Source organism: Mirounga angustirostris, unplaced genomic scaffold (assembly GCF_029215605.1).
Source record: "Mirounga angustirostris isolate CCGP_5_RB_7025 unplaced genomic scaffold, mMirAng1.0.hap1 SCAF_5, whole genome shotgun sequence".
Taxonomy (NCBI): domain Eukaryota; kingdom Metazoa; phylum Chordata; class Mammalia; order Carnivora; family Phocidae; genus Mirounga; species Mirounga angustirostris.
In genome coordinates this window covers 129,147,498-129,171,338 of record NW_026991713.1, presented here as the reverse complement: position 1 = coordinate 129,171,338, position 23,841 = coordinate 129,147,498, and the positions used below count along the sequence as shown (strand labels likewise).

Below are 23,841 nucleotides of genomic sequence, written 5' to 3'. Positions count from 1 at the left end.
AAACCTTTCTGCTTTGGTCAGATTAGCAAGTCAGCACTGTGAGTAAAAAGCAAACTACGATAAAACCAAGAGAAGTTGTTGATTTTTATGTACTACTGAGAACAGTGGCGTCCTGTGGCAGTTCTCGTAGACTGTGTTGGTTTAACAAGCGTCCAACCCTTTTGTCTTGTTGTTTTTTGTCTTTCCTGCTCCCTGTCCCCTTGTTTCCCACAGGCTGTGCGTTTGTCACATTTTCTACAAGGGCAATGGCACAGAATGCAATCAAAGCCATGCATCAGTCTCAGACCATGGAGGTACTGTATCATCTGCCCTTTCTTTGTTTTCTTTGTGCAAATGATGGGGAATGGGAAAGCAGCTCTCTCCTGTGCGGATTGTTCACATGACAATCACAGATGGACACTTTCACCATCTCTTCCATTCATTCATATTCATCCTCTCTCTCGCTCTCTCTCTCGCTCTCTTTCTCTGAATTTTTCCCCTAATGACTTGAAATGCATTTAGTAAAACCTTCCACGTGCTGTACATTATTTTTTTGAGCCTTTTATTGCATTGGCCTCAGGCCCTGCAACGTAGCATCATGATGCAATTTAAACCAAGACTCCTTCTCGACCTCTAAAGGATCCAGTCCATTCCTGGTCCAGGGTTGGTATGGAGTCAACCTTGACAGCCCTCCCTCCAAATTGCAGCCTGCCCTGTGCCGATCACAGGGTTCTTTTTTTCCCCCTTTTTCTTTTTTTCTGTTCTTTTTTTTTTTTTTTTAAATGTGGGGTCAAGTTCTCTTTAGTCAAACAGAATTGTGTTTTTTGCATCAAGAATGTTAGGAGACAATTAATACTTCTCCTACACTGTTTAACCAGTGAAAATGTTAATGTATGAGAATCCCTTGAAAAATTAGATTTGTCTTTTTACCCAAAAAAACGCACGATAAAAGAAACATAAAGGCTCAAATTTGGTCTCCTAATGAGAGATACTAGCTTTGGGGGAAGATCGATACGTTGATGTGGGCGTTTCACCCACACACGTAGATAGATGGCTCTGTACTTCTAGTCTGTGATTTGGGTCTGGCCTTTCAGAATTTTGCACAAAAGCATTCCAAGAGTGATATGCTGTTACTTATTCTGTATTGTCTGGTAGAATCATTTGGGAGTGCATGTTCTGTACTCTGTATATCTGTGTATGGGTGATCTTTTCTGGAGGTGGCCCTGTGGTGTTACCTGAAGTTACGTTTTCATCTTCTGAAAAGCAAAATATTTTCAATTTTATTTAATGTGCAAAAATTTCTTTATGGATCGTTTGCGCTTTTTTTACCTCCGTTTTTTGGGGGGTTTAATTATTTTTTTTATTTGTTTGTTTTGTTTGTTTTTTGCAATGCTGCATCTCCCAAAGCATGCTGGGAGCTAAGTGATCATTCTGCGTCATGTTTTGTGGGCAACTTTTTTTACAGTGAGGTGGAAGGTGGGTGGACAAGGGGGGAAAGGAGTGTGCATGGCCTTGTCATTAAGTGTTTACTGTATTTTTCTGAGTTTTGATATCAGCATTGCAAAGCCTATTGTCTTTTTCGAGCTTCATTTTGACTTTGATATTCCTAACATATCTTATATAATCACTGTGTTTTCCTTTCAGTGCAATGCATTTTTAAGACACTCACACCCCCCTACCTGAAGGCAAGCTCAGGTGAAAATCGGCCACAATAGGAGATAATTAGCAGGATTTGAAATACCTAGGGATGCAGTCTTGTACGACACGCAGTCACATCTTAATGCTGTGTTTGTCCCCCACTTTCTCTCCGGCTGCTCCGCTATTGGGGATCAGTCTGAATCCCAGCTACCTTTCAGTTTGGAGATAAAAATGAAAGTACGGTTAGGGAAGAAAAAAAAAGTTTTCACCTGTATTTATTATCTTCCATACATGTGCTTCATTCTTAATCATTTTTATTTCCTGTAATTTAGTGATTTGTACCTTAGATGATTTTTTAACCTAAATTCTTTCAGCTCTAACCCCAGTTCCTCCATCAGTGCCCCCCTGAGTAAAGCTGCAGAGGATGCTGGTCTGTGTTCTCCTGTGTTCCTACAGGGAGAGAGCTCAGGAACTTAGTACAGACCTGGGTATGAGCCAGAACCAAAGAAGAATAGGCTTAGAATGAAAAGAATCTGCTATAGAGATTGGGGCATATTCATTCTTAAGAAATCCTTGATCCTTTGGTATTAACATCTCTATTATTTAAAAAATCAAATTTGGTGCACTTGTTTTTAAATCTGGACACCCATGCTCAGACAGAGGGGCCCTCAGACACTGAAATTTCTTGTTGAATTTAAAAAATACTGACATTTAAATGGAAGACTGTGTAGTATGCCAGTCACATTCTAGTTGTACAACCGAAGTTTGTTGGATTTTTTTTTTTAACTAATTTTGTTATTTTCAGGACTCTGGCTCACATCTTTAACCAAGATGTATTATCTAAGAAATTTGAATTCAAAATGATTTGAATGTTTAAAAGAACATGTTCTTTAAAATAATTTTTATATCGTACCTTCTATTTTTCCACTTTCCTCCAATCTACGCCCATCCCGTTTTTCCTTTTTATGGTTTAAACAAGTTATTTTGGGCCTAATTTTTTGCTTCTTTATCTTTTTTTTTCTTTTTCTTTTTTTTTTTGGTATTTAAGGAAGAAAAAAAATAGTAAATGTACTCTTAGGAGGAGATGCTATGATTTGTTATGGAACAAATTTGATACAACAGTAACAACCCTTTCCATACAAACCCTCCCTCTGTATAATTTCCATCTTCAGAGTATTTGCTCTCTTTAAAGCAACAAAGAGAAGAAAAATGAAGTATAGATTTTTTAAGTGGTGGAAATATTATTTTCATGCGGTTGACTGACATTTAACATTCTGTCCTGTGGCTGTGGCTATGAGCTGAAGACCAGTACGCTGGAAGTTCAAACTGAAACAGCCACCTCGATTTTCTCACATTTTTTTTTAATTTTGGGTAATAACAGACACAGTAGCCTCACATATTCACAGCTCCATCCCCAGTAACTACCCAAGGTGATAAAACAAAACACACGCAGGTTTGTTTTCTAGGAGAAAGAAAAATGACCCGAAGGTAAGGGAAAGAGGGAGAGAGAGAGAGCTCATTTAAGTAGGAATATAAAATTTCTGAGAGGAGAGAGAGAGAGGCCCATTATCATGCTGAGTTTCAATGAAAGTTTTTTTTTTTAAAACACCTAGGTGGAATGACTTCTTTTTACCTCAGCAAAATTTAACGGCTTTAATGGTGATGAAATGTGTAGGCAAGCTGTAGTAAGAAAGAGAAGGGTAGGGAGGGAGGAGCCCATGTCTCTGCTGAGTGTTGACTGAGTGGAGAATGTTCCAGAGGGGCCCAGGGAGGGAAGTCTTCATGCTGGAAGTTCAGGCCCTTATTTTCCCTAATGATTTTATCCATCTCGGACATGAATTCGTCCTATTTTATAATCTTTGGCCATGCGCTCACTCATTGCCCTTACTCACTGCCTTTTAAAGGGAATGAAAACTGAAAAGAAGCACCTAGAATGGTGAGATCCGTTGATGATAGAAGCCAAGTAGACGCCTCCTGCCATTTCAGATCCAGCTCCTTTCACTAGAATATACTTCCGAGCCTTGTGGCTTGCAGGGGCCTTGAGCAGGGTGGACAGAGTAGGTCCGTCAGAGAAGGAAGAGAGACCTCTCTGAAAACACGGACAGTTACCTTGGGCAGTGCCTGTGTTCTCGGAACCTGTCCTGCCCTCATCCGCGTTCCTAAAACAAAACCCTCTTCTCCCTATCTGTAGTGCTGGGTCGGGAGGACACCCGCTTTCCAAAGTTCAAAAATGCAGCACTGAGAATTGGGAAGAGTGAAAAAAATAAATACATGAACGAGGGACGTTTTCCTTCCCACGGAAGCGTCTCTCCTTTGTCCCCTGCTCACGTGCGGAAACAGGCAGACACACAGACAAGTCTATCTTGCAGACAAGCACACCAGGAAGCCTAATTAAAGAACGATGATAAGGTCTCTTGTCTCTGAGGAGGTCCTGGAAAAGTTGGAGGAAGACACACGAAGAGAGGAGGAGAGGCAGTTTAATAACCAGAGCAAGAGAGCAAATGGCTTCACCGCCCGCCAGATCCCCAGAGAAACCAGTGACAGTGTCTGGAAGTTTCTCTTGATGGTACTGGTCAGAGAAGAAGAAGGAGTATCAGACTGTTAAAAAAAAAAAAATACAACCGTTCCAGACGGTTCCGTGTGCTCAGAGATAGTTGAGATGAGAGAGCTAGACCCAGGGCTGAGTGTCACGAGAGGATTCAGCCAGGCGGTAACCCGCTCTTCACTTTCCGCTGTGTCTGACCACAGGGCTGCTCCTCACCCATCGTAGTCAAGTTCGCCGATACTCAGAAGGACAAGGAGCAGCGGCGCCTCCAGCAGCAGCTAGCTCAGCAGATGCAGCAGCTCAACACTGCCACCTGGGGGAACCTGACGGGTCTGGGCGGACTCACCCCGCAGTACCTGGCCGTAAGTGCTGGACCGCCGGCGCCTGGGCCCCGAAAGGGCGGAGGGGGGCCGTCCCCGCTGTGCCTCCCGAAACCGCCTCCACCCCCACCCCCCCGCCAAGTTCTCAAAAGAATTCCATGTGGGGGCATTTTGAATCTCAGGAAATCATTTGAAATCAGCATTGATGCAGAAAATTTTTCCAAGGTAACCTGAGTAGCGTGAGGACATGACTCATGTCATTCTGGCCTGATGGAGGCTGAGGCGAGTCCCACGAGGCTAAATTGCTAACCGGTGTGTTTCAGAGACCTCATAACATCTTGCATAAGAAGGGACGCAGCACGCTTGACGGCAGTTCAGCGACCCCAAGGCAGGTGTGGCCCCAGAGGTTAGCGCGTCCCATCGAGGTTTCCCCGCGAAGCCCCATGGGCCCTTCCATCCGGTGGTCCGGGCCCTTCCCTGTGGAACCGCGCTGACAAAATCAAACGTTTCTCCCATCCGTTCGGAACCCAAAAATGAGATCCTATTGCAGGGCAAATAAACCCAGTTCTTTCAACCATTCCTTTACGTGACATTGTTTTAAACTTTCACGTTCCTGCTATTCCTTGTGCTACCCCATCTCCGTCTATGTCTTTAGTAAAATCCATTGACCAGAATTTAAGTCGGTTCCCCTGGTAAGATCTAAACAGCACACAGGGCAGTGACCCCTAGTGTGGACTTTAAAATATTTTTGCGTGGCCTGAGAGGGGTCCTCGTGCTAACCACGTCACACGTGAGGCAGAAGGTCCAGCTTCTTATTTATTTTTACATGAACCACTGCTAAATCGTGGTGGTCTACCCCGTTTTTCTGCTTTGGCACCTACAGGCTGGACTTCACATTGATTACTATAGTTTCATATCGCAAGTTTGGGCCCGGTGTCCTAGCCTCTTGGGGTGTGCCCGTGTGTGCGTGCGTGCATGCATGCGTGTATGTGTATTCTCTCCTAATTCTGTCACCTGACATTTTAACTGTCCCTCCCGGGACTGCAGGATCCATTAGCCTTACTCTGTAGCAGAGCCTGCGCGGTTTGTACGACAGTCCTCCCTCTGACTGTGAAAGGTAAGAAGAGCCTTCCCGTGTAGGGGAGGAAAGAGGCTCCGAGAGGTTATGCAACTGCACCTAGACCGGTCTGTCGAGCGGGATCGCAGCCCTCTGCTCTGGCTCGTTTTCCTCCCTTTACGCAGCCGGGCCCGTGCCCAGTGGGGTCTGGCTGTACTTCCTACTCGGTACACATTTGCTTCATGAAGGAGGTACCCGCTCCTCCCATCTTCAGCTGAGCCTTTAATAAAGACATCGACTGACTTTACCGTCACCTTATAGCCATTTCTCAGTCATATCCACAAAGACATCATGAGCGATTTCATCAGAGCTAAAAATCTGTATTTGCTTTGCCATAGTGTTTTCTTGGTCTCTCATTCTAAGAGTTTATGAAACAAGAAATGAGTCTAGCTTAACAGTCAGCTGTTTTCCCCAAACTTGTGCTTTTCAGTTTTTCACAGGCCATCTGTTTATGGATATCAGAATTGGGATCAGAGGTTGATGTCAGGCTCACCTTCTCATAATTTCTAAGAATCCAGCCTCCTGCTCCATCGTTTCTAAAAACCCAGACACCTGCGCCTGTCCCCAGTTTTCTGGCACCTCTCCCATGGCTCACGGAGGACGAAAATCTCTGGCACACGTTTCTTTGACCGCATCTGCAAATTGTTTCTGTGCCCTGGAAAAGAATTCAGAATTCATCTCAACCTCATTTATAAAAACTTTTTTTATGATCTTAATTATGTTTGCTCCTACTGTGGGCTCCCATTCTTTCTCGGCCATATTTGTTCTGCCCCTTTCAGTTGGAAGTCCATTTCTTTGGAAGAGCCTCTAAGACATTCCCTACTTGTGGGTTGAGGGGTAGATTCTGACTCTGGCCCACCGGAGAATGGTTATCAGTGGATAGAGTCCTGGGTAATAGTTTAAGGACACTGCAGGTATTTCCACATACCTCATTAGGTAGTATTAATTCCTCAATGAGCTGTAAAGCTTATTAATTTTACTTCGCTTTAATTTTTAAACATACCTAGTAGGAAAGGGAGTAAGGGCTTGTAACCACAAGAGAATGGGAAACCCACGACATCAAACCAAAGGAAGGGATTTCTCTCTATCAAAATGGTTAATCCCTAGCTGCCTCTTCCTCACTGTTCCTCGTGTGCGTGTCTGAGTCTGTGTGTAATACCTCGGCAGTGCATTTCATCGAGTCAGGAGGGATGAGTAAACATCACATTCTTCTGGTACCAGTCACTGTTAATCCCCATAATATCATTGTAACTGAGACTCAGGTTGAATCAGCCACTGAGATTCCATTCCACTTGGTGCTTTTAAGTCAGTGGATAGATGCCCATTTCTGAGTCCTGTCCAAGTTGTAGACTTTGCTTGGTATTGAACTGAAAAAACCTACCCTTGCCCAGAGGAATGACTCTCTGTGTGGTTCTCCAGTGCTCCAACTAAATTCTGAAAGCTGTTTTTAAAAAATCACAAATTGGTCTTGTTCCTCCTAAGCACATAGTCTCATAACATTTCTCAATAATAAATTTGGTGAATCTTTGCCTTTTTGGTATCTGTGTACATCTGTGCATAGGAGATAACTATATGTTTGCTCCTACCTCCAAACGAAGCCTGTATTGATCTACCTTATCAAAAAGAGGATATCAGTAAACCTACGTTAGCAGTATAGCACCTAAATTAACCTATCATTCAGCTGAATTCAGCACTTTACAACAGTAACCACTTGCCTTTACCTTGTGATACCCACTGATTCGGGGGGTAAGATGTGTTTTTGAAAGCGCCAGGGAAAAACGCAGAGACAGGGATGTTAACCTTTTTTTTAAAAAGATAACGACATACCTGTAATGCACAGTGTCATTGTACATCACACCAGATACTTCTAAATCCTGACAAGTTGTATGTTCCCCTCTGCCAATGAAGACCAGCTTCAGATGGGTGACCGTTGTCTTGGTCTGTGGTCACAGGCGTACCTGTGTGGCTGTGCATAGGTATGTGTGTGTCTGTAGTTACCGTGGTGATGTCTCTGTTGGCCCAAGAGTCGATGAATCCAGGTGCTTCCCATGGAGGATGAAGGCCGCTGAGCTGTTGGACCGAGGGATGGGCCTTGATTGACAGAGCTGAGCTGTGGTAACCGCTAGGCTACAGAGAGCCCGCGTTAGTCACGCCACGTTGGTTTCAATAGATGTAACACCTGGTTGTTAAAAAGACTAAATTGATTGTTTTTAGGTAGCAGTGTTACTGAGTTTCCCCGGTGTCTCTCTTTCTTAATAGAGATTAGACATTAATATGGATTTACAGCCCCAACTGTGGGAATCTTCATCCCATGAATAGGAAGCAGCAAGCGACTGTATAAATGTACAGGGAGCTGGACGCCCCTCCCACCCTCCCACCCCCCGCCCCCCGCCCCTGGTTCGGAAGCTGCCTGGTCCTGTCTCCGCTTTGGTCTGACGGTCCGCTTTTCCCTCCCTTTGCAGCTTCTGCAGCAAGCCACCTCCTCCAGCAACCTGGGTGCGTTCAGTGGCATTCAGCAGATGGCTGGTAAGTCATGACACATGCCTTTGCTTTGGACCGTGCTGTTGTCTGAATTTGGCTGGCTTCAGAGGGCCAAGAAAACAAGCAGGAAAAACGAAGAACAGAGAGCAATGAGCAGCCGTGTTCGCCTTCGGACTCGGGTGTTACAGTTAGAGTCCGCTGCTGGGGGGCTGCTTTCCCACGTCGGGCTTCTCAAACTGTGGGAGCCGGAGGGGCTGCGAAGCCCTCCGTCGTATCCTCCAGAGTTGTCTGCTGGTTTTGTTTTTTAATGGGATCGATTGCTGGGGAATTTCCAATAAGATTCCTTCTATCCAGGGCAGCCAAAATGATTGACGTCCTTCTAAAATTTTAATAAGCAGTCAACAAATATTCTGACCTCCATAATGAAAGCCAAGATTGCAGGCCTATCTTTGATACAGTTTGCAGTCCCCTGATAACCATAGACAATTAACAGGGTGCCTTTTTTTTTTTTTACTTTGGTACCCCAGTTGACAGAAGTGTACATCAGAAGCTTTTATGTGCAAGTATAATCTTTGTTCTCGAGAAAATCAAAGTGGGGCTGGATTTGAAAGCTGGGTCATAAAGGATTTCTTTGTATAATGAGCTATGTCAGTAGTCACTGAGGTGCAGTGATTAGTGAAAGGTCACTCCTACGGCGTCCCCTTCCAGGCTCCAACCCTAACTTCCACGGGGCCAGGGAAGGCAGCGCGCACAATCTATCAGAACACAGGTGCTGTTCACCTGCCGTGAGGAACAGCAAGGACACTTTTCCCTCGTTTGATTCCAGAAAGATGGGGGGGAGAGGACAAGGAGAAGAACAGATTTTTGGCACATTAGAATCAAGCACCATTTGTTTTTAATGAAGGACACCCTGACTCAATGAAATGAAACCTGACAGTACAGAATAGAAGCTAGATTTTTTTTTCCTGTCACTATGAGAACTCCTTTTTTCTCATTTTTTTTTTTTTTCTAAAAAGCTATCCTTGGTTTTGTTTGTTTGTTTCACTTTGAATGGATCTGGAAGGACTTTGTCCTCACATGTGTTCTGTGATCCTCAGCCCAGCCTTCCCCTGCAGCCCTACAGGCTAAGGGGAACCTGTCGTCTGACAGAATATATTGGCCTACAGTTTAAAAAAAAAAAATGCAGAATTATTTGCTGGGCTTTAAATCTTCTGACACTGCCAGTGTGTTGTATTGTAATACTGCTTTTGGTTTACTAGGGAAAAAATAGATGTTAAAATGGTAAGTAGTTCAGTCTTTCAGCAGTATCTTTATGAATACAGTTTGGGAAACTGGCCTTGGAGCTAAGGATCACACCAAATAGTTAATTTTTAGTTCTGCGAAGGGAATTGGAGAGACAACAGTAAAATATCCAGGGAGTTCTCTGTGTTTTAAAGAGAAAACCTCCAGATTGCAAGCTCTACAATAAATGTGAAGATTTGTCATATTTTCAGCCAATGCAAGATTTATTTTTCCTTCTAATGGTATGGACCCACCCAGATCCAAAATTAGGGTCTTTCCTTAGAGGAAGCCTCTGGCTCTCCCACTCCAACAGTTGAATTATGCAGAGAAGGTCACTGGGTCCTGAGGCAACTGCCAAGCACATCTTCCCGGGTGGACAGAGCGCCCTGTCATTTTTCATTAGACGGTGGTCTCCTCTGCGTTGCCAGCCACAGGTCAGGATGTTAGCATTTACATGCTCTGCGCGCTCATTTAGAAACTAAGGCTATCCGGGAGTCACTTTAGAAGGTGCATCGAGCAGGTGGCGAATTTAAAGGCATTCCGTAAATGCTCTGGGCCATCCAAAACACCCCGTTCTTGAACCTTCAACATCTAAAATTCAGCACACTAAGTCTGCACAGGCTGTGAAATCAAATGCTGAGCCGTCCATTGTCTACCATCACCTTGAACGTTTAGATCAAGGATGTTGATGTCAGGGCTCCATCTGCTTGGTGATTTCTAGAAAGGTGGTTTCTTCATTCATAGGGAAAATCAAGTTTCATCTTCCTATTTGAAATACTGGTTTGGAATATATATATATATATATATATATATATATATTTTTTTTTTTTTTTTTTTTTTTTTTTTTGCCAGTAAAATCAAGTTATATGGCCTCCTGCTCTTTCATCCTCTCCCAAAGCTGGGCTTAACTTTTGTCTTTCCCAGTCATCCAGACCAGTATTATAAAGTGAACTGGTAATAGAAGTACCTCTCTGAAGGAGGCTTCCCTGGGGCATCCGGGTGTCTCAGTCAGTTGAGCATCTGACTCTTGATTTCATCTCAGGTCATGATCTCAGGGTCATGAGATCGAGCCCCACGTTGGCCTCTGTGCTCAGTGCAGGATCTGCTTGGGATTCTTTCTAGCCCTCTGCCCCTCCCCCACTACCCCCCCACCCCCCGCTCGCTCTCGCGATCTCTCCCCCCCCCTCTCTTAAAATAAATGAATCTTTAAAAAATAAAGGAGGCTTCCCTGACACCCCACATAATATGGGAGGGGTGCCCTAAAGCCCTTCCTTCCTTACTTTCCTCAAACACTCCCAAGCCAAGAGGCACTCAGCCTGGCCCTGCTGAGAGGTGCTACTGACTATTTTGGAGTGGATGGGTGACTACATTTATAAATCGACAAATGGAAATTGATATTTTGGATATATTCCCAGGGAAGCTTAAGTTAAACGCCCTGTTCTTTCAATTGAGAAATTTGACTTTAGCCTTACCTTCTAAGCCAAGAAAACATTATATAAACTAATGATGGTATCTTCACGGTTGAGTTGTCGAGGATTTGGCAATAGTTGGTACACTATCAAACGTGACCTAGCGCATGGTCCATAACATCCGGTAGACACGATAGGATGAAATCTTAAGAGGCCACTTATCCCAAATCTCACCTGAGGTTAAAGTGCTTGTTGAGGGGCTGAGATTGTGGCACAGTTCAGATGGGCACCTGCATGATTCAAAAGCAGTTTTTACGTCTTACGGCGCCATAAAATAAATTCCACTTGTAAAGTTCAAGCAGTCTGGCTTGGAACGCTGTCACCAAAGAGAGAGAAACATCATTTCAGAAACCAGCAATAATTTTTTGTGAACAACTCTCAAGATATAACAGTCTATCCTTCAGGAGATTGAAGTTTATCACTGAAGTCTAAAATGTCTCATTCGAATGAGTAAAACACTTTCTGTTTGAGCAGAAAATAAAGCCAAAAAAAGAGAAAAATTATCGATGACAAGTCATGAAGTATTTGTCTCAATAAAATGGCATGAGGCATCAACTATACTTGTTTCCCCAAAATAATTTACCATTTCCCTTTCAAACTAAAAATAACTTCACATGTGCTTCGTGATTTTATAGAAGGGAACCTTTACTGAATATAGAATTTAAGAGCAGAAACTAGATTAGGCTCAAATCTTTAGAAGCTGAATGCTTTCACCTGTACTTTCCATGCATCCTTAAAGTTGATTGATTTTATTTTCCCTCTTAAAACCTCTAAGAAAAACTTGTCCATTTCTCACTCAGCTGTGATATTTGTCCCATGAATTTCTGAAATCTCAGAAACTTTGGGCTAAGAGTCTGGATTTTTTTTTTTTTCCCAGAAGAAGAAGGAATTAGGGAAAAGTGACTTTTCGGTCATGAATTTCTCTTCTAACCGCATTCCTCTCAAAAGAGCACCGTGCTAGATAGATAAGCAAGGGTCCTATTTCACAATTTTGTTTTTAACGGCGCTCCTTGAAATCATCACGCAGTTTATCCTCACAGCGTGCCAAGGACAAAACCTGCACTTCGTTACCCCACTGCCGTTGAAAAAACTGAAGTAGAAAAGTGTCAAATAATAAGGCTGTGAGACCACAGCCGCGGGCGAGGGCACAGGACGGACCCAGATACAGAGATCCCAGGGAGCACGAGCATCCTGCTTCACAGGTGGGGCGACCGAGGATTAGAAAGTCATTAACAAACTTGCCCCAAGTCACTGCGCCAGAAAGGGGCAGGTCCAACTTTCAGGCGCATCCGAACCCGAGCTCCGGACTGTGCCAAAGCTGTAAACCGGTGCTCCGTGTCTCCGCAACACAGACTGCAGTGACCTTCCTCTGCACATGGTTTCACGGGCCAAATAACAAACCCGAGCCATAGGTCAGGAATGCAGAGCACGCTCCAAAACAGTGCACAGAGAAGCAGCACAGGAAAGCGGCCTCCCTTCATTCTGGAAGGCCTTGCACATGTGTTAAGAGTGGGCTGGGTTTTGTTAGGGCAGTTTTGGTTTGGCTCCCCCTCCCCACCCCCAGCACGCGGAGGCGTCATTAAAGAAGTTAAACATTTACAGAGCAACAAAGAAGAAGAAGAGTTTATCTGTGCATTTGCGGAGCTACGACCAAAAGGAGTTTACGTGTTGATAGACGAGACAGAACTGCTGCACTCCACCGAGTCCGTGAAGCTGGTAGTAATTCTCTTCCAGAAAATCTGGCCTAAGTTTTAAAAGTAACAGAGTATACAGCACAGTGCTCAAAACAGCAAAGCCGCTCTCCCTTCCTCGGCGCGGGATCCTGTCTCTCCAGAAGGCCGTCCCAGAACGTCTGGGACAAGAGGACAAGAGGGGGAGACCTTTGCAGAAGCTGGTGCGCGGGAGACCTGAGGGTCTCTGCGCCTGGAGGCACCTGAGTCGCGAGGTGGGGGCTCTGGATTCGCGAAGAAGATCACCAGGCCTTCCTGGAGCGGAGCCTCCCACCCTCTCACTGCGAATGTGCTAATAGGCCTTATGAGAACATTCCATAACCACCCATCTGTCACTTTTTAACAGACCTGATTGGCAAGCACTTGTAACAACTGACATCTGTTCTTGCTTATTGATATGCAGATTTATGGTAATTGCTATGAACAATAAGACACAAAATTACCTAAGGTGAACATTAAATTAAATTTTCATGCCCTTCTCCTTATAAATAATTTTTTTAAATCTTAAATTTCAAGTAGGCATATTGCACATCTGTTTTGTACATCATTTCTTCGTCTGGAGAAGGATTTTTATTTTCCCAAGTAACGAATGAAAAGTTGAATGCCTATATTTCCCAATTTTTTTTTTTACCATCTTGGTCTTGGCATGCTGTGGGATTTCATAAAATGTATTTAAATGTTTTGTATTTCTAGTCACCCAGATTGTTGCCCCTGGTTTGTGTGGCGCCCCTCGGAGCAGAGTGCTTGGTGAGGTTAAAAGCGGTTGCTTTTCTTGGGAGACAGCCTTTCCCCAGGCTGGGGCCCAGCCCCCTGGCCAGGCCGCTCTGTCTGGCGCCCCCTCCAGATCACCGTGCGGGGGTGACGGAGAGGGTGACCAGTGGGCGGACAGCCCGGAGGGTCCATGAAGGGAGCTGAGCGAGGAAGGAACAGGGTGGCTCACACACCCCAAAGACACAAGAAAACGACAGAAAAGAACCAAAATGGGGATGCAGAGAGCCCCACCAGTGTTGGCTGGGCCCAGAGGAGGCCAGTGTGCTTGAGTGTGCAGATGCTTGACGTCGGAGAACCAGAGTTGCCCCAGACGGTCTGGTGTGGTTGAAGAGGGAGAGGATCGAGGGCCTCACATGCATAGCTATAGGGCTGCTTTCCCTACTCAGAGCAGGTGGCTTTTCTGGAGACAGCATGGGCCCCCAAGGCCCTTCCCTCAATAGAACCGATAGTATGTGTGATGTCCACACTGGCTGTGGGAGCACAGGAGGGGGCAGGAAGAGCCGAGCATCTGCCACCAGGGCTGTGTGCTGTTGGCAGGGAAGGGTCCAGATCCCTGTGCCCTGGAGGAACTTGTCAGGCGCTTGTCGTACCCCAGGACTGGCCCTGTAACCAGGGTGGTGGGCCAGCAGCATTTAGAGGGCCCTCACCACCCATGGGAGGCTGTTTTCCTACAGGGACACACTAGAGGACCAGCCTTGGGCCTCCATCGGGCTGGACAGAAGGCCACGCCGCAGGGAGCGGGAGCCTTGTTGCCCCGTGGCCAGCCCACAGTGAGCCCTGCAGAGGGGGCTGACCCGCTGCCTTAGGCTCCTGGGTCCCGGCTCAGTGTGCGTGCCCCTTGGGTTCAGCCTCAGCCTGGAAGTTCCGAGAGAGTCCCTGGCTCGTCTGGCTTCCCTGCACGGTCTTGTTTGTGCATCCGTCTTCAGAACGGGAGCTAGAGCTGTTTCTGTCCTCGGTTCCCCTCCTCTGCACAGTCTGTTCCGAGTCCTGGTTTCCTCAGACCCCCCACTCCAGCCCAGACACAGCCGCTGCCTGAGCCCAGGCCTCCAGCTTGATGATTTTCTGCCAGGACTCATGCCCCTTGGTAGGTGGGAGCTGCTTCACCTCGAGGCTCTGTCCCCAGGAACATGGTGCCCATGCTACACACGCTTCTTCACATGATTTCAGCCCCCCGGCCTCCCCTTGGCAGACGGCGGTTAAGAACCCTGACTAAAGCTGAGGACCACACCGAAGGGACAGAGCCCTGCAACACGCTCGGTCCTCACGAGAAGGAGGTCACGGCCCATTTGTTCCCCGAGGAATCTGGAACCAGTGATCTGTGATGTTGGGGATTCTGGTAATGGATGGAAAAGGAAATCACATTAAGAAATTAAAGGATCGATTCTGTGATTTAGAGAACCAGATGCAGGACACAGGTGTGGTCCAGTTCCTGGCTAACTCCATTCTCAGCTCCCGCTGGAGACCACGCACCCCAGGCCTCGCTCCCGGGGACCCGAGCCCCGAACCAAGCAGGGAGCGCTGAGAAGGCTGCCCATCAGATCCCGGGAGGCCAGCAAGTGGGACTGAGGCCTGGTGGTGCCAGGCTCTGCCATCCCCCTGCAGCTTCCCCCTGTGCCCACCGTCGGACATGCACCGGGCCGTGGTGGCTAGTGTGAGGAGCTGGTCAACGTGGACTTCGAGTGCCCCAGGCACATTTCCTTCGGAAGTCTTATGCTCACCACCCTTCTCTCCTCTGCTCCATCCCCCCTAAATTTCAGGGTGCAGAGTTGAGTGAAGTAAGTGGAGAGCAAGCGCCCTGAGGAAGAGGAGGAAAGAAGAGCTGCAGATGGAACCAGAAGGCCAGAAGGAGCTATCGGGGGGAGGCCGCGGTGGCAGGGAGAGGCCAGGCTCGCTGTGAGAGGCTCTGCTTCCCCAGGGCTGGACCTCTCCGGGCTCTGTTTTCTCAGCCTGTGGTGTGGGGAGGGCCACCAGTGACTTGGTCCCACAGGTTTGTTACGAACACTAAGGAAGGGAGCGCGTGTGAAGCATGAGAAGCCTGCCTGGCACCTGCTCTACTCAGAACCATGGGTGCCCCTGCCGAGGCGTGGCCTCTAGGAAATCGTGGCTCTTTGTCGCCAGCAGAGAAAGCTGTGCAGCCCAGGCCCTGGCCACACAGGACCGGGTGAAGGAAGGGACGCCTCTGCATCAAGAAAAGCAGAAATGTGGGGGGTCGGGGCTGGGAACTGGTCCTCACTCCAGTTGCATTAACTGGAGAAAACAGGGTTGGTGGAAGTCTGCACTTCCCTTGCAGAGGTTAGCAGGATTCCACAAAAACTTGTGTCCTGCTTTGAAGCATCCCCAGGCCCTAAGTGGATTTTGAGAAACAGGTGTTTGGCTTCCCCCCTAAGCCAAGAAGGCTGGATGTCTCCTGGAAGAAGACAGTGTCATTTTGAGCAAAATGAGGAGCCATTTTGCAGCAAAAACATCAGGAACTCTCTTCTGAGTAAAAGTGGCTTGTGACTGAGGCAGCCAGGCTGGAGGAGCAGGATAAGTGAGCCTAGCAGTGGTGCTCGCAGCCGTGCTTAGGCGGAGGGCTCCACGCCCGTGGCTAGGGGCTTTCACAGGTATGTTGCTAGAACATTCTCTCATCCTTCCATCCACCACCACCCCCAACACAGAAGGAAGCTGTGATCTGGCCAGTCTCTCTAAAGCAGATTAAATTTGCTCAGTAGGCATTTATTAAGTACCTGGATTTGAGACATGAGAAGAAAGTAAAATTAAGCGGATTACTTAACACTAGTATCTTTCTGTATAAAATTCCTCTGTGTAGGGAGAAAACCATGGTTGCCTGCTTGTACTTTAGTGTGAAGTGAATCATGGACAAGACTGAATGTTCAGAGACCCTTGGGTTGCAAAACAGAGGTGGGGAGGCGATGCGGGCACCACCCCCGAGCCCCCCCCCAGGCCAGGCAGCCTCCCCATGACAGATGACACCTCCAGATCTCAGCTGATCCCACCCTCGTGTTCTTGCAAAGTTTCACTTCTCTCTGCTGTTTTCACTGCTCTCTTCGTTTTCACTAGCCAGAGATCCATTCTGGTTAAAGACGTTTTCCTTCTTTAAAACACGAAAATGCAAATACAAGCACTTTACAGATAAAAATAGGACAGCATTGCCGTTTTTATTCCTTCGCTTTTTTATTCCTCAGATGTTTGGTGAGTTCCTACCGTGGTCACATTTTAGGGTTCACGTTTACAGTAAGTGTGGAGAGAGGACATCCGTAAGAGTCGCTAACACGGGTGTTGATGCGGTGCCCATCACAGTGCTAAGCAGTTTGCGATCTTCATCTCATTTAAGCGGCACCTGCCCTTGGAGGTGAGCAGCAGGGAAGAGTGCCGCTCACTAAGCAGGAAACCAGGGGAAGCCATTCGCCCCGAGTCCCACAGCTGGTAAGGTGGCAGCACCAGGAAGCCACAGCAGTTCAAGTTCAGAGCAGCTTTTAACCTTCTTGGTGCCAGCAGTGGGCTTCCCCGGCGGCTCATCCTGCAGCCGCCCAGCCCTCGGCTCACAGTTTCCGGACAGCTGCGTGGCCAGCGCACACACAGAATCTTCCTCGTCTTTCCCGATGATCTCTGCGGCCCTGGGAGGGGGCGGTCGGGGACGCAGCCTGGGTGCGGACAGGCAGCCGGGCAAGCAGTAGGTGGCTCCGCTGGGACACGCGGGGGCGCCCGAGTCACCAAGGCAGCTGGGCAGAGCGTGCCCTCGCAGGGCCTGCTGCCCGGGGCCCCTGCTCTCGCCGGCTGCCCTCGTGTTTGGAGCCCGGCCAAGCGGGCCTCTTGCTCACGCGGCGTTTCTCTTCCCTCCACAGGCATGAATGCTCTGCAGTTACAGAACCTGGCAACGCTGGCGGCCGCCGCGGCCGCGGCCCAGACCTCAGCCACCACCACCAATGCAAACCCTCTGTCCACCACAAGCAGCGCCCTGGGAGCCCTCACCAGTCCCGGTAAGGGGGTGCCCTCCCTCTGGGGACGCGGGGAGGGCGGCGCCCAGCGCAGGCTGTGGGCGTCGGGGGTGGGGGGGCTGGACCCGTGTGAAGTTTTTAAAGACCCCGAGCGCCAAGGCCTGTGCATTTGATTTTCCCAGGCAGACAAGGAAGAGAGTGTTCTGGGAGGGACTCCACCACCGAGCTGGTGGCCGGCCCCCGCCCACTCCGGTCAGCGCTCCAGCGGGCGCCTCCAGGAAGGGCCTCCCTCTCTCCCTCCTGTGTGTTCGGCTCTCTTTGTCGTGGTCCTTAGCCATTCAAGAACTCTCTGCTGCATCTCAACATCGCTAATCATTCCGGCGTCCTGTTTTCGCAGCCACTCCATCCTGCCCCTGCCCGTTTGCTTTCAAAACCCACGGTCTAGAGAGGAACATCCTTGTTGTTGGCTCCCAGTCGCCTTCTGGGCGATGCAATTTAAAGTCTTTCTCTTCGGAAATGTTGTCGCCTTATTCAAAAGCAGATGCCATTTTTCTTTTCATCCGAGCCAGACATAATGTGGTTGCTTAGATACCATGATTTGTGTCTTAAAAACTGTTTTGCTGGCTTTTCTTCCTCTCTGAATTTTCTAGGCCTTGATAGATGAGGCTCCCCCTGCCCCGGGTGCATGGAGGAGGACGGCCGGGCGCTGGCCGGGCTCCCTCCCAGCCCTGCAAAGCCCACGGCCCTCTGCCGGCTCTGCCCAGCACACTAGCAGGGTGTTGAAGAAACTCCCATGGGCCAGTGCGGGGCTCGCTTTCAGGAGAACCCAAAAAACACGGCAGGCCGGCTTTCTTAAGGCTTTTGACCGCAGGAAGCAGTGGGGCCGCCCAGGGAGCCTGTGCCCCCCTCAGAAGCCAAGCTTGTGGCTTGGTGATGAAACCCTGGGTATGGCACACATTTCCCCAAGTCCAGGCTGCAGAGACGCGCCGCAGGGACATTTAGGAGAGGTCGGGGGAACTCATCGTGCGTGCCCTGTCCTCCCCAGCAGTAGCACAGAGCTGTGTTGACTTGGTTCTCTAAAATGTCTTCCAAAATGTACCGTTACCATATGCGGGCCTCGTTTGGCATAGTAGATGGTATTTCCAAAAAATCAACTTTCAGCTGTTTGTTTGGGTTTTTTTCCAGCAAATTAAGTCACAACTCTAATGCAGTACATAAACTTGTTACTTAAATAAATCCTCCGATGACCCTGTTTAAGAAATAGACCTTTTTCAGGGCACCTGGTTGTCTCAGTCGGTTAAGCGTCTGCCTTCGGCTCAGGTCATGATCTTGGGGTCTTGGGATCGAGCCCGGTGTTGGGCTCTGTGCTCAGCGGGGAGCCTGCTTCTCCCTCTCCCTCTGCTGCTTCCCCTGCTTGTGCGCACGCACTCTCTCTGTCAAGTAAATAAATAAAATCTTAAAGAAAAAAAAAAAGAAATAGGCATCTTTGACATAAATTCCCCTTTATAAAAATAGTACTGACTTTTCTTAAAAGCAAGTTAACCATTTGACCTCGCTGATTTACCTTTTTTATAAATCAGATTGAAAAACATTTTCTTAAATAAGGATGTTTATCTCCCCTATGGGGACTATGGGATGATTACATTAAAAGAGCACAAAGTATCATACACACATTTTATTGTATCTTTAGTCAGAAGCTGATGTGGGTTTTTTGTTTTTGTTTTTTATTGTTATGTTAATCACCATACATTACATCATTAGTTTTTGATGTAGTGTTCCATGATTCATTGTTTGTGCATAACACCCAGTGCTCCATGCAGAACGTGCCCTCTTTAATAGCCATCACCAGGCTAACCCATCCTCCCACCCCCCTCCTCTCTAAACCCTCAGTTTGTTTTTCAGAGTCCATTGGCTCTCATGGTTCATCTCCCCCTCCGATTTCCCCCCCTTCATTCTTCCCCTCCTGCTATCTTCTTTTTTTTTTTTCTTAACATATATTGCATTATTTGTTTCAGAGGTACAGATCTGTGATTAAACAGTCTTGCACAATTCACAGTGCTCACCATAGAAGCTCATGTTTTTAACTCTGTTTTACTTGGAGAGAAAAAAACTGAAAGTCATTATAATCTGATTGCTTTTTATTTGCTTATATAAAAATAAAGAGGGGGGCGCCTGGGTGGCTCAGTTGGTTAAGTGACTGCCTTCGGCTCAGGTCATGATCCTGGAGTCCTGGGATCGAGTCCCGCATCGGGCTCCCTGCTCGGCAGGGAGTCTGCTTCTCCCTCTGACCTTCCTCCCTCTCATGCTCTCTGTCTCTCATTCTCTCTCTCAAATAAATAAATAAAATCTTTTAGAAAAAATAAATAAATAAAGAGGATTAGTAGCTTTTTTAAAAAAAGGCAAATCAATGTTAGCTATATTTGGCAAAAGTAAATTATAATTTTTCCAACCTTGGTCTTCATCTTCTCTTCCTTTTATCAAGAGTAACCAGCAGAAGCTGACCACATCGTAATAAAGGGAATAAAGTAGGAAATAATTGGTAATTATTGGTAATAAAGTAGGGAAAAAAAATTTGTCCTTAAATGGCAAGGAGCCATTTAGCCCACAGTTTGGACCATCAGCCCTAAAAGTCTTTAACTTTGATATTTTGAGTATTGTAGTGACATAGAAATTATTCTGCCATTCCAGAGACGGACCATTATCATAAGTGGACAGTTTGGCTAATGATATGTGGCCTATTGTTTGCTTGTGAGAGTTCATTTGACTTTATTAAGATATGTTCTCCCATTGTGATATTTGGGCTGGAATGTGCCTTGGCTCTGGGGAATCAGAACTAATATTTGAATATTTCGTTCTTTAAAAGAAGACTTGTCAGTTTAAGAAGTCAAGTGCACACAGGACATGAGTTGGTCAGTGTAGACAGCGGAGTTGAGAGATAACAGATACGAGGGGCTGTCTGGTGTCAGGCCCTGGCCCGGGTGCAGGGGGCCAGGGGGGGCGGGGAGCAGAGCAGACGTGCCCCCTGTTCTCAGGCGTCTTCCACTTGGTTCGGGGATCTCAGAAAATAAGCAGGTCAGCGCCCCCCATATATGCCAGGCCAGGCGGTGCTGTGAGGACACACCAGACCGACCGTGGTGGAGAGTGAATGGAGCTGGAGGCCACCTGGTTGGCTAGGGAAGGAGCATTCAGGTGAAGACAGAGCGAGCAAGCAAGCGGGAAGGTGGGAGGGCACTGGCACCATCACTCACCAGCAAGGAAGCCATGGTGCCGGGAGCAGAGAGGAGGGGGCCGCCATGTCCCTGGATCCACACGCTTTCCATCCAGTAGGGTCAGCAGCTCAAAGACGCTGGAACCTTTTTCCAGTGGGGGGTACTCAGACAGCGGAGGAAGATGGCCTGTGTGTTTAAGGAACTTTAAACACATTTGACCATTTTCAGGTTTTTCCTGAGCTCTTAACGAAAGGGAAAATGTGTCTTGAGATCTGTTTTCCTTCTCCCCAGAGCAAAGTGTCCTTACCTTTGCTCTCAAAGAGGCGTTCTGCCCTTCCCTAAGTTCTGCTGGGGCACCATTGAAAGTGGTTTTCCTCCTCTCTATTGAGCAATGCTTTGCATAACAGCTGAAAGTATTTCATTAGAATCCTGACCTGTAGCAGCAGCAAGGATTTTAAGTCTCCATGTCAATTATTTTTCTTAAGCATAACCAAAAAAATCTGGCATTTAAGTGAAAGTAAATTATTTCTCTAATTTCCACCAGGGACTTTTTCCAAGTCACAGAAAATGCGGCTGGTAGAATTCATGACCCCCCACTTCATCAGAGCAATTTTCTATGAAATAAAAGGTGTATGAAGTAGTTCCCAAGGCTAATGCCATTATTTGCTTTTAAATAATAAAAAACAGGACCTACCATCATGTTCAGTCCATCTGTGAAATGCACTGATGCCCCATTGCTTGGGTCCCGCACAGGCCTTGGCTTTACCCTGTTTTTAAAGCTGTCCCCTACACTTCAGACCAATCCGTCTTGAAAGGAAAGGGACAAGTCAATCCCCCAAACTATTATTTTTTTTAATAATTGTAAATTTAGCATTTCAGTTTTGCATACCCAGGCACAGTCTCCCTACAGCATTATTATAAATGATTTTAAACAATCTATGCTTTAAAACATGAAAGATTAAGCTGTAATTTTTGGTAAAAAAAAAATCCCCTTAGGCAATAAATAGGTTCCTTTGTCTCGTGGCCTTGAAATAAAAATTAAAATAGTTTAAATTGCCCATGGTTAGCATAAGTGTTTCATGCAATTATCAGATGGTAGTGAATAAAATTAGAAATTAAATCATGAAAGAATAAAAACCAGGTAAATGCATATTACGCCTTTTATGGGTTTCTCACGGGTCTTTTGAAGCCTAATTTAATCGTGTTTCTTGTCTTTTATTTTGATATGATAATTTTTCCTTTGTTTACTTCATTCTCCTATTTAGTTAATTAATTCTTGGGTCATTTCTTCTCCAAATTTTGAACCTGCTTTTGAGGAATGTGTCTCTGTGTTGGTATAAAGAAGAAATTGTCTACAAGGTGTGCAGTGAGGTCTTAAAGAAAGATGGTAATGTTGGTCTTCTCCCCCGCTCGTGGATTTGTTGTTTTTGCCGGGTGATTTTGAGAGCTTGAGAGAGGGAGCATTACTCTCAGCACCCAGGCACGTGTCTTTGGCATTTTCTGTCTCAAACATAATACTGCGTTCATGTACCCCGTTATTCCACTGACTGCCTTCTGTTTTTTTTTTAAGATGTTCTAAAATTCTCCAAATGCTTCCGCAAGTACACTCAATCAAGTGCACACTTCAGGATAATAGATAATTTCCTTGATAGTATATAAGGCATTTTAAAATGTTAGGGAGGATATTTTTTTCCATTCCCACCGTTGGCTTTTCAAATAGTTCTCCCTTTACATCCGAGGCAATATTTTTTCCTCTCCGTCTTCAAGAGGTGGCCTGCCTCCTTGAAGGCGGGGACAGACACAGTCCCGAGGACATGGTGGCCCCTCCTCGGGGGCTGTTTAAGGTTCACGGAGCCTAGAGTTGTTTCCATGTGATCCTCACCTCCTGGGGTCCTCAGGTCAGAAGGAACGGTGAGTGGTTCCCTTCAGCGTCACATGCCCCTGTCACCAGGGCAGCTGCATGAGGAGTTATCCTCAGGGTCACCCCAGAGGCTCTCGGCGTGACCAGAGGCGTTTGTCCCCCACATGTGTATCTGCGTGCAAACCCTGCGGGAACCCGTGTCACGGGTGTGATTGGGCCCCGCACCTCCGCCGCCCAGCTGTCACACGTGGGGGACAGGAGCGCCGGGTGGAGTGTGAAGAGCCGGGAGAGGGACAGACACACAGGGGGCCCTGGGAGAGGCCATGTCCCCCCGAGGCCGCTCCAGGGATCCCCCAACCCCAGGAGCCTGAGAGCCACTCGGTCCACAGAGCAGCGCCGCCACGACATGGCTCATCTCCGCTTTCCTCGGCCACTTCAGACCAGCCTCCAGGTTGGTTGTGCGTCTCATCCTCCACGCATCCAGGCAGTTCTGGTTCCTTCTCTGGAACGTCCTGTATTCCCCCCTCCAGGTGGACGCAGCTCTAGTCTTCCCTTTGTGCTGTCAGAGCGGCCCCCACGTCCGCCCTGGCCCTCCGTCCGTTGTGCCCACTGTTGGCAAAACAAGACGGCTCCATCAGACACTTTCCGTGTGGTTCGGCGCGCCCTGGAGTCAAACAGGCCGCTTGGCATGGCATTCAGGGTGCTCCCTGGTCTTCCTCCACACTGTCCTGCCAGCACCCGCCCCCCACCAGCACCTCTCCAGCCAAACCAGGCCGTTCTTCATCCTCCCCAAACACACTGTCGGCCTCTATGCCTTTATTCCTGCTGGCTTCTCGGCCGGATGTGCCTTTTCCTGTTTCCTCCTGTGAAAATCTCCTACATCGCTGATTTACTGCAGTGTCAGTGCTTGGGAAGATTAATCTATGGGTGTCAATTTGGTGTTCTTAAGGCACATCATAAAAAGTGTAGTTTATGCTACGTAAATTAAGCTGCAGGAAAAGAATGTTTTCTAGGAATTGATAAAAATTGCTTTTAATACTCGAAGACTTTTAGGAATCATTGCCAATGCCCCCTCCACCAGAAGCCTTCCAGGAAAAATTAAGTGTTTCCACATTACATTTCTAGCATAAATACTTCGCTAGTTCTAACCCTGAGCTCCCTTAGATGTTCCTCGTGGGTGGAGATGAAAGGGAAACCTGCAGTGTCAAGCAGGGAAGAGGCTTCTAGAAATGCCATCTACCCTCCTGGGCCACCCAGGTACATTCTTCACACTCGTACTAGAACACTTCACGTACTTTTTCTGCAGGACGGTTTGAGCACATGCCCTGTCTCTCACCGTCTAGATAGTAAGTTCTTTCAAAGTAGGAACGGTTTATTTACTTGTAATCCGCCCTGCTTTGGGAACAGCTCATCACAGACTGTCAGGTGGTTTTTAATTCAGTCGCGTAGCCAAATGACGATGTTGTAATGCAGGTGTTTTAAAGCATTTGTTCGGCACCCAT

General features: G+C 47.2%; 1 protein-coding gene across 13 annotated transcripts in view; it reads left to right on the top strand.

Moving 5' to 3' along the window:
* CELF2 (CUGBP Elav-like family member 2) overlaps positions 1-23,841 on the top strand; it is a 521,311-nt gene that overhangs the window by 458,208 nt on the left and 39,262 nt on the right. For 12 of the 13 annotated variants that reach the window (XM_045874446.3, XM_045874447.3, XM_045874438.3 and 9 more), the window contains 4 exons: positions 214-293; positions 4,366-4,524; positions 8,062-8,125; positions 17,177-17,311. In XM_045874446.3, the coding sequence (XP_045730402.1) occupies positions 214-293; positions 4,366-4,524; positions 8,062-8,125; positions 17,177-17,311 (438 nt within the window). The remainder of the gene's footprint in view (positions 1-213; positions 294-4,365; positions 4,525-8,061; positions 8,126-17,176; positions 17,312-23,841) is intronic. The other variant, XM_054507372.2, reaches the window with a different exon arrangement.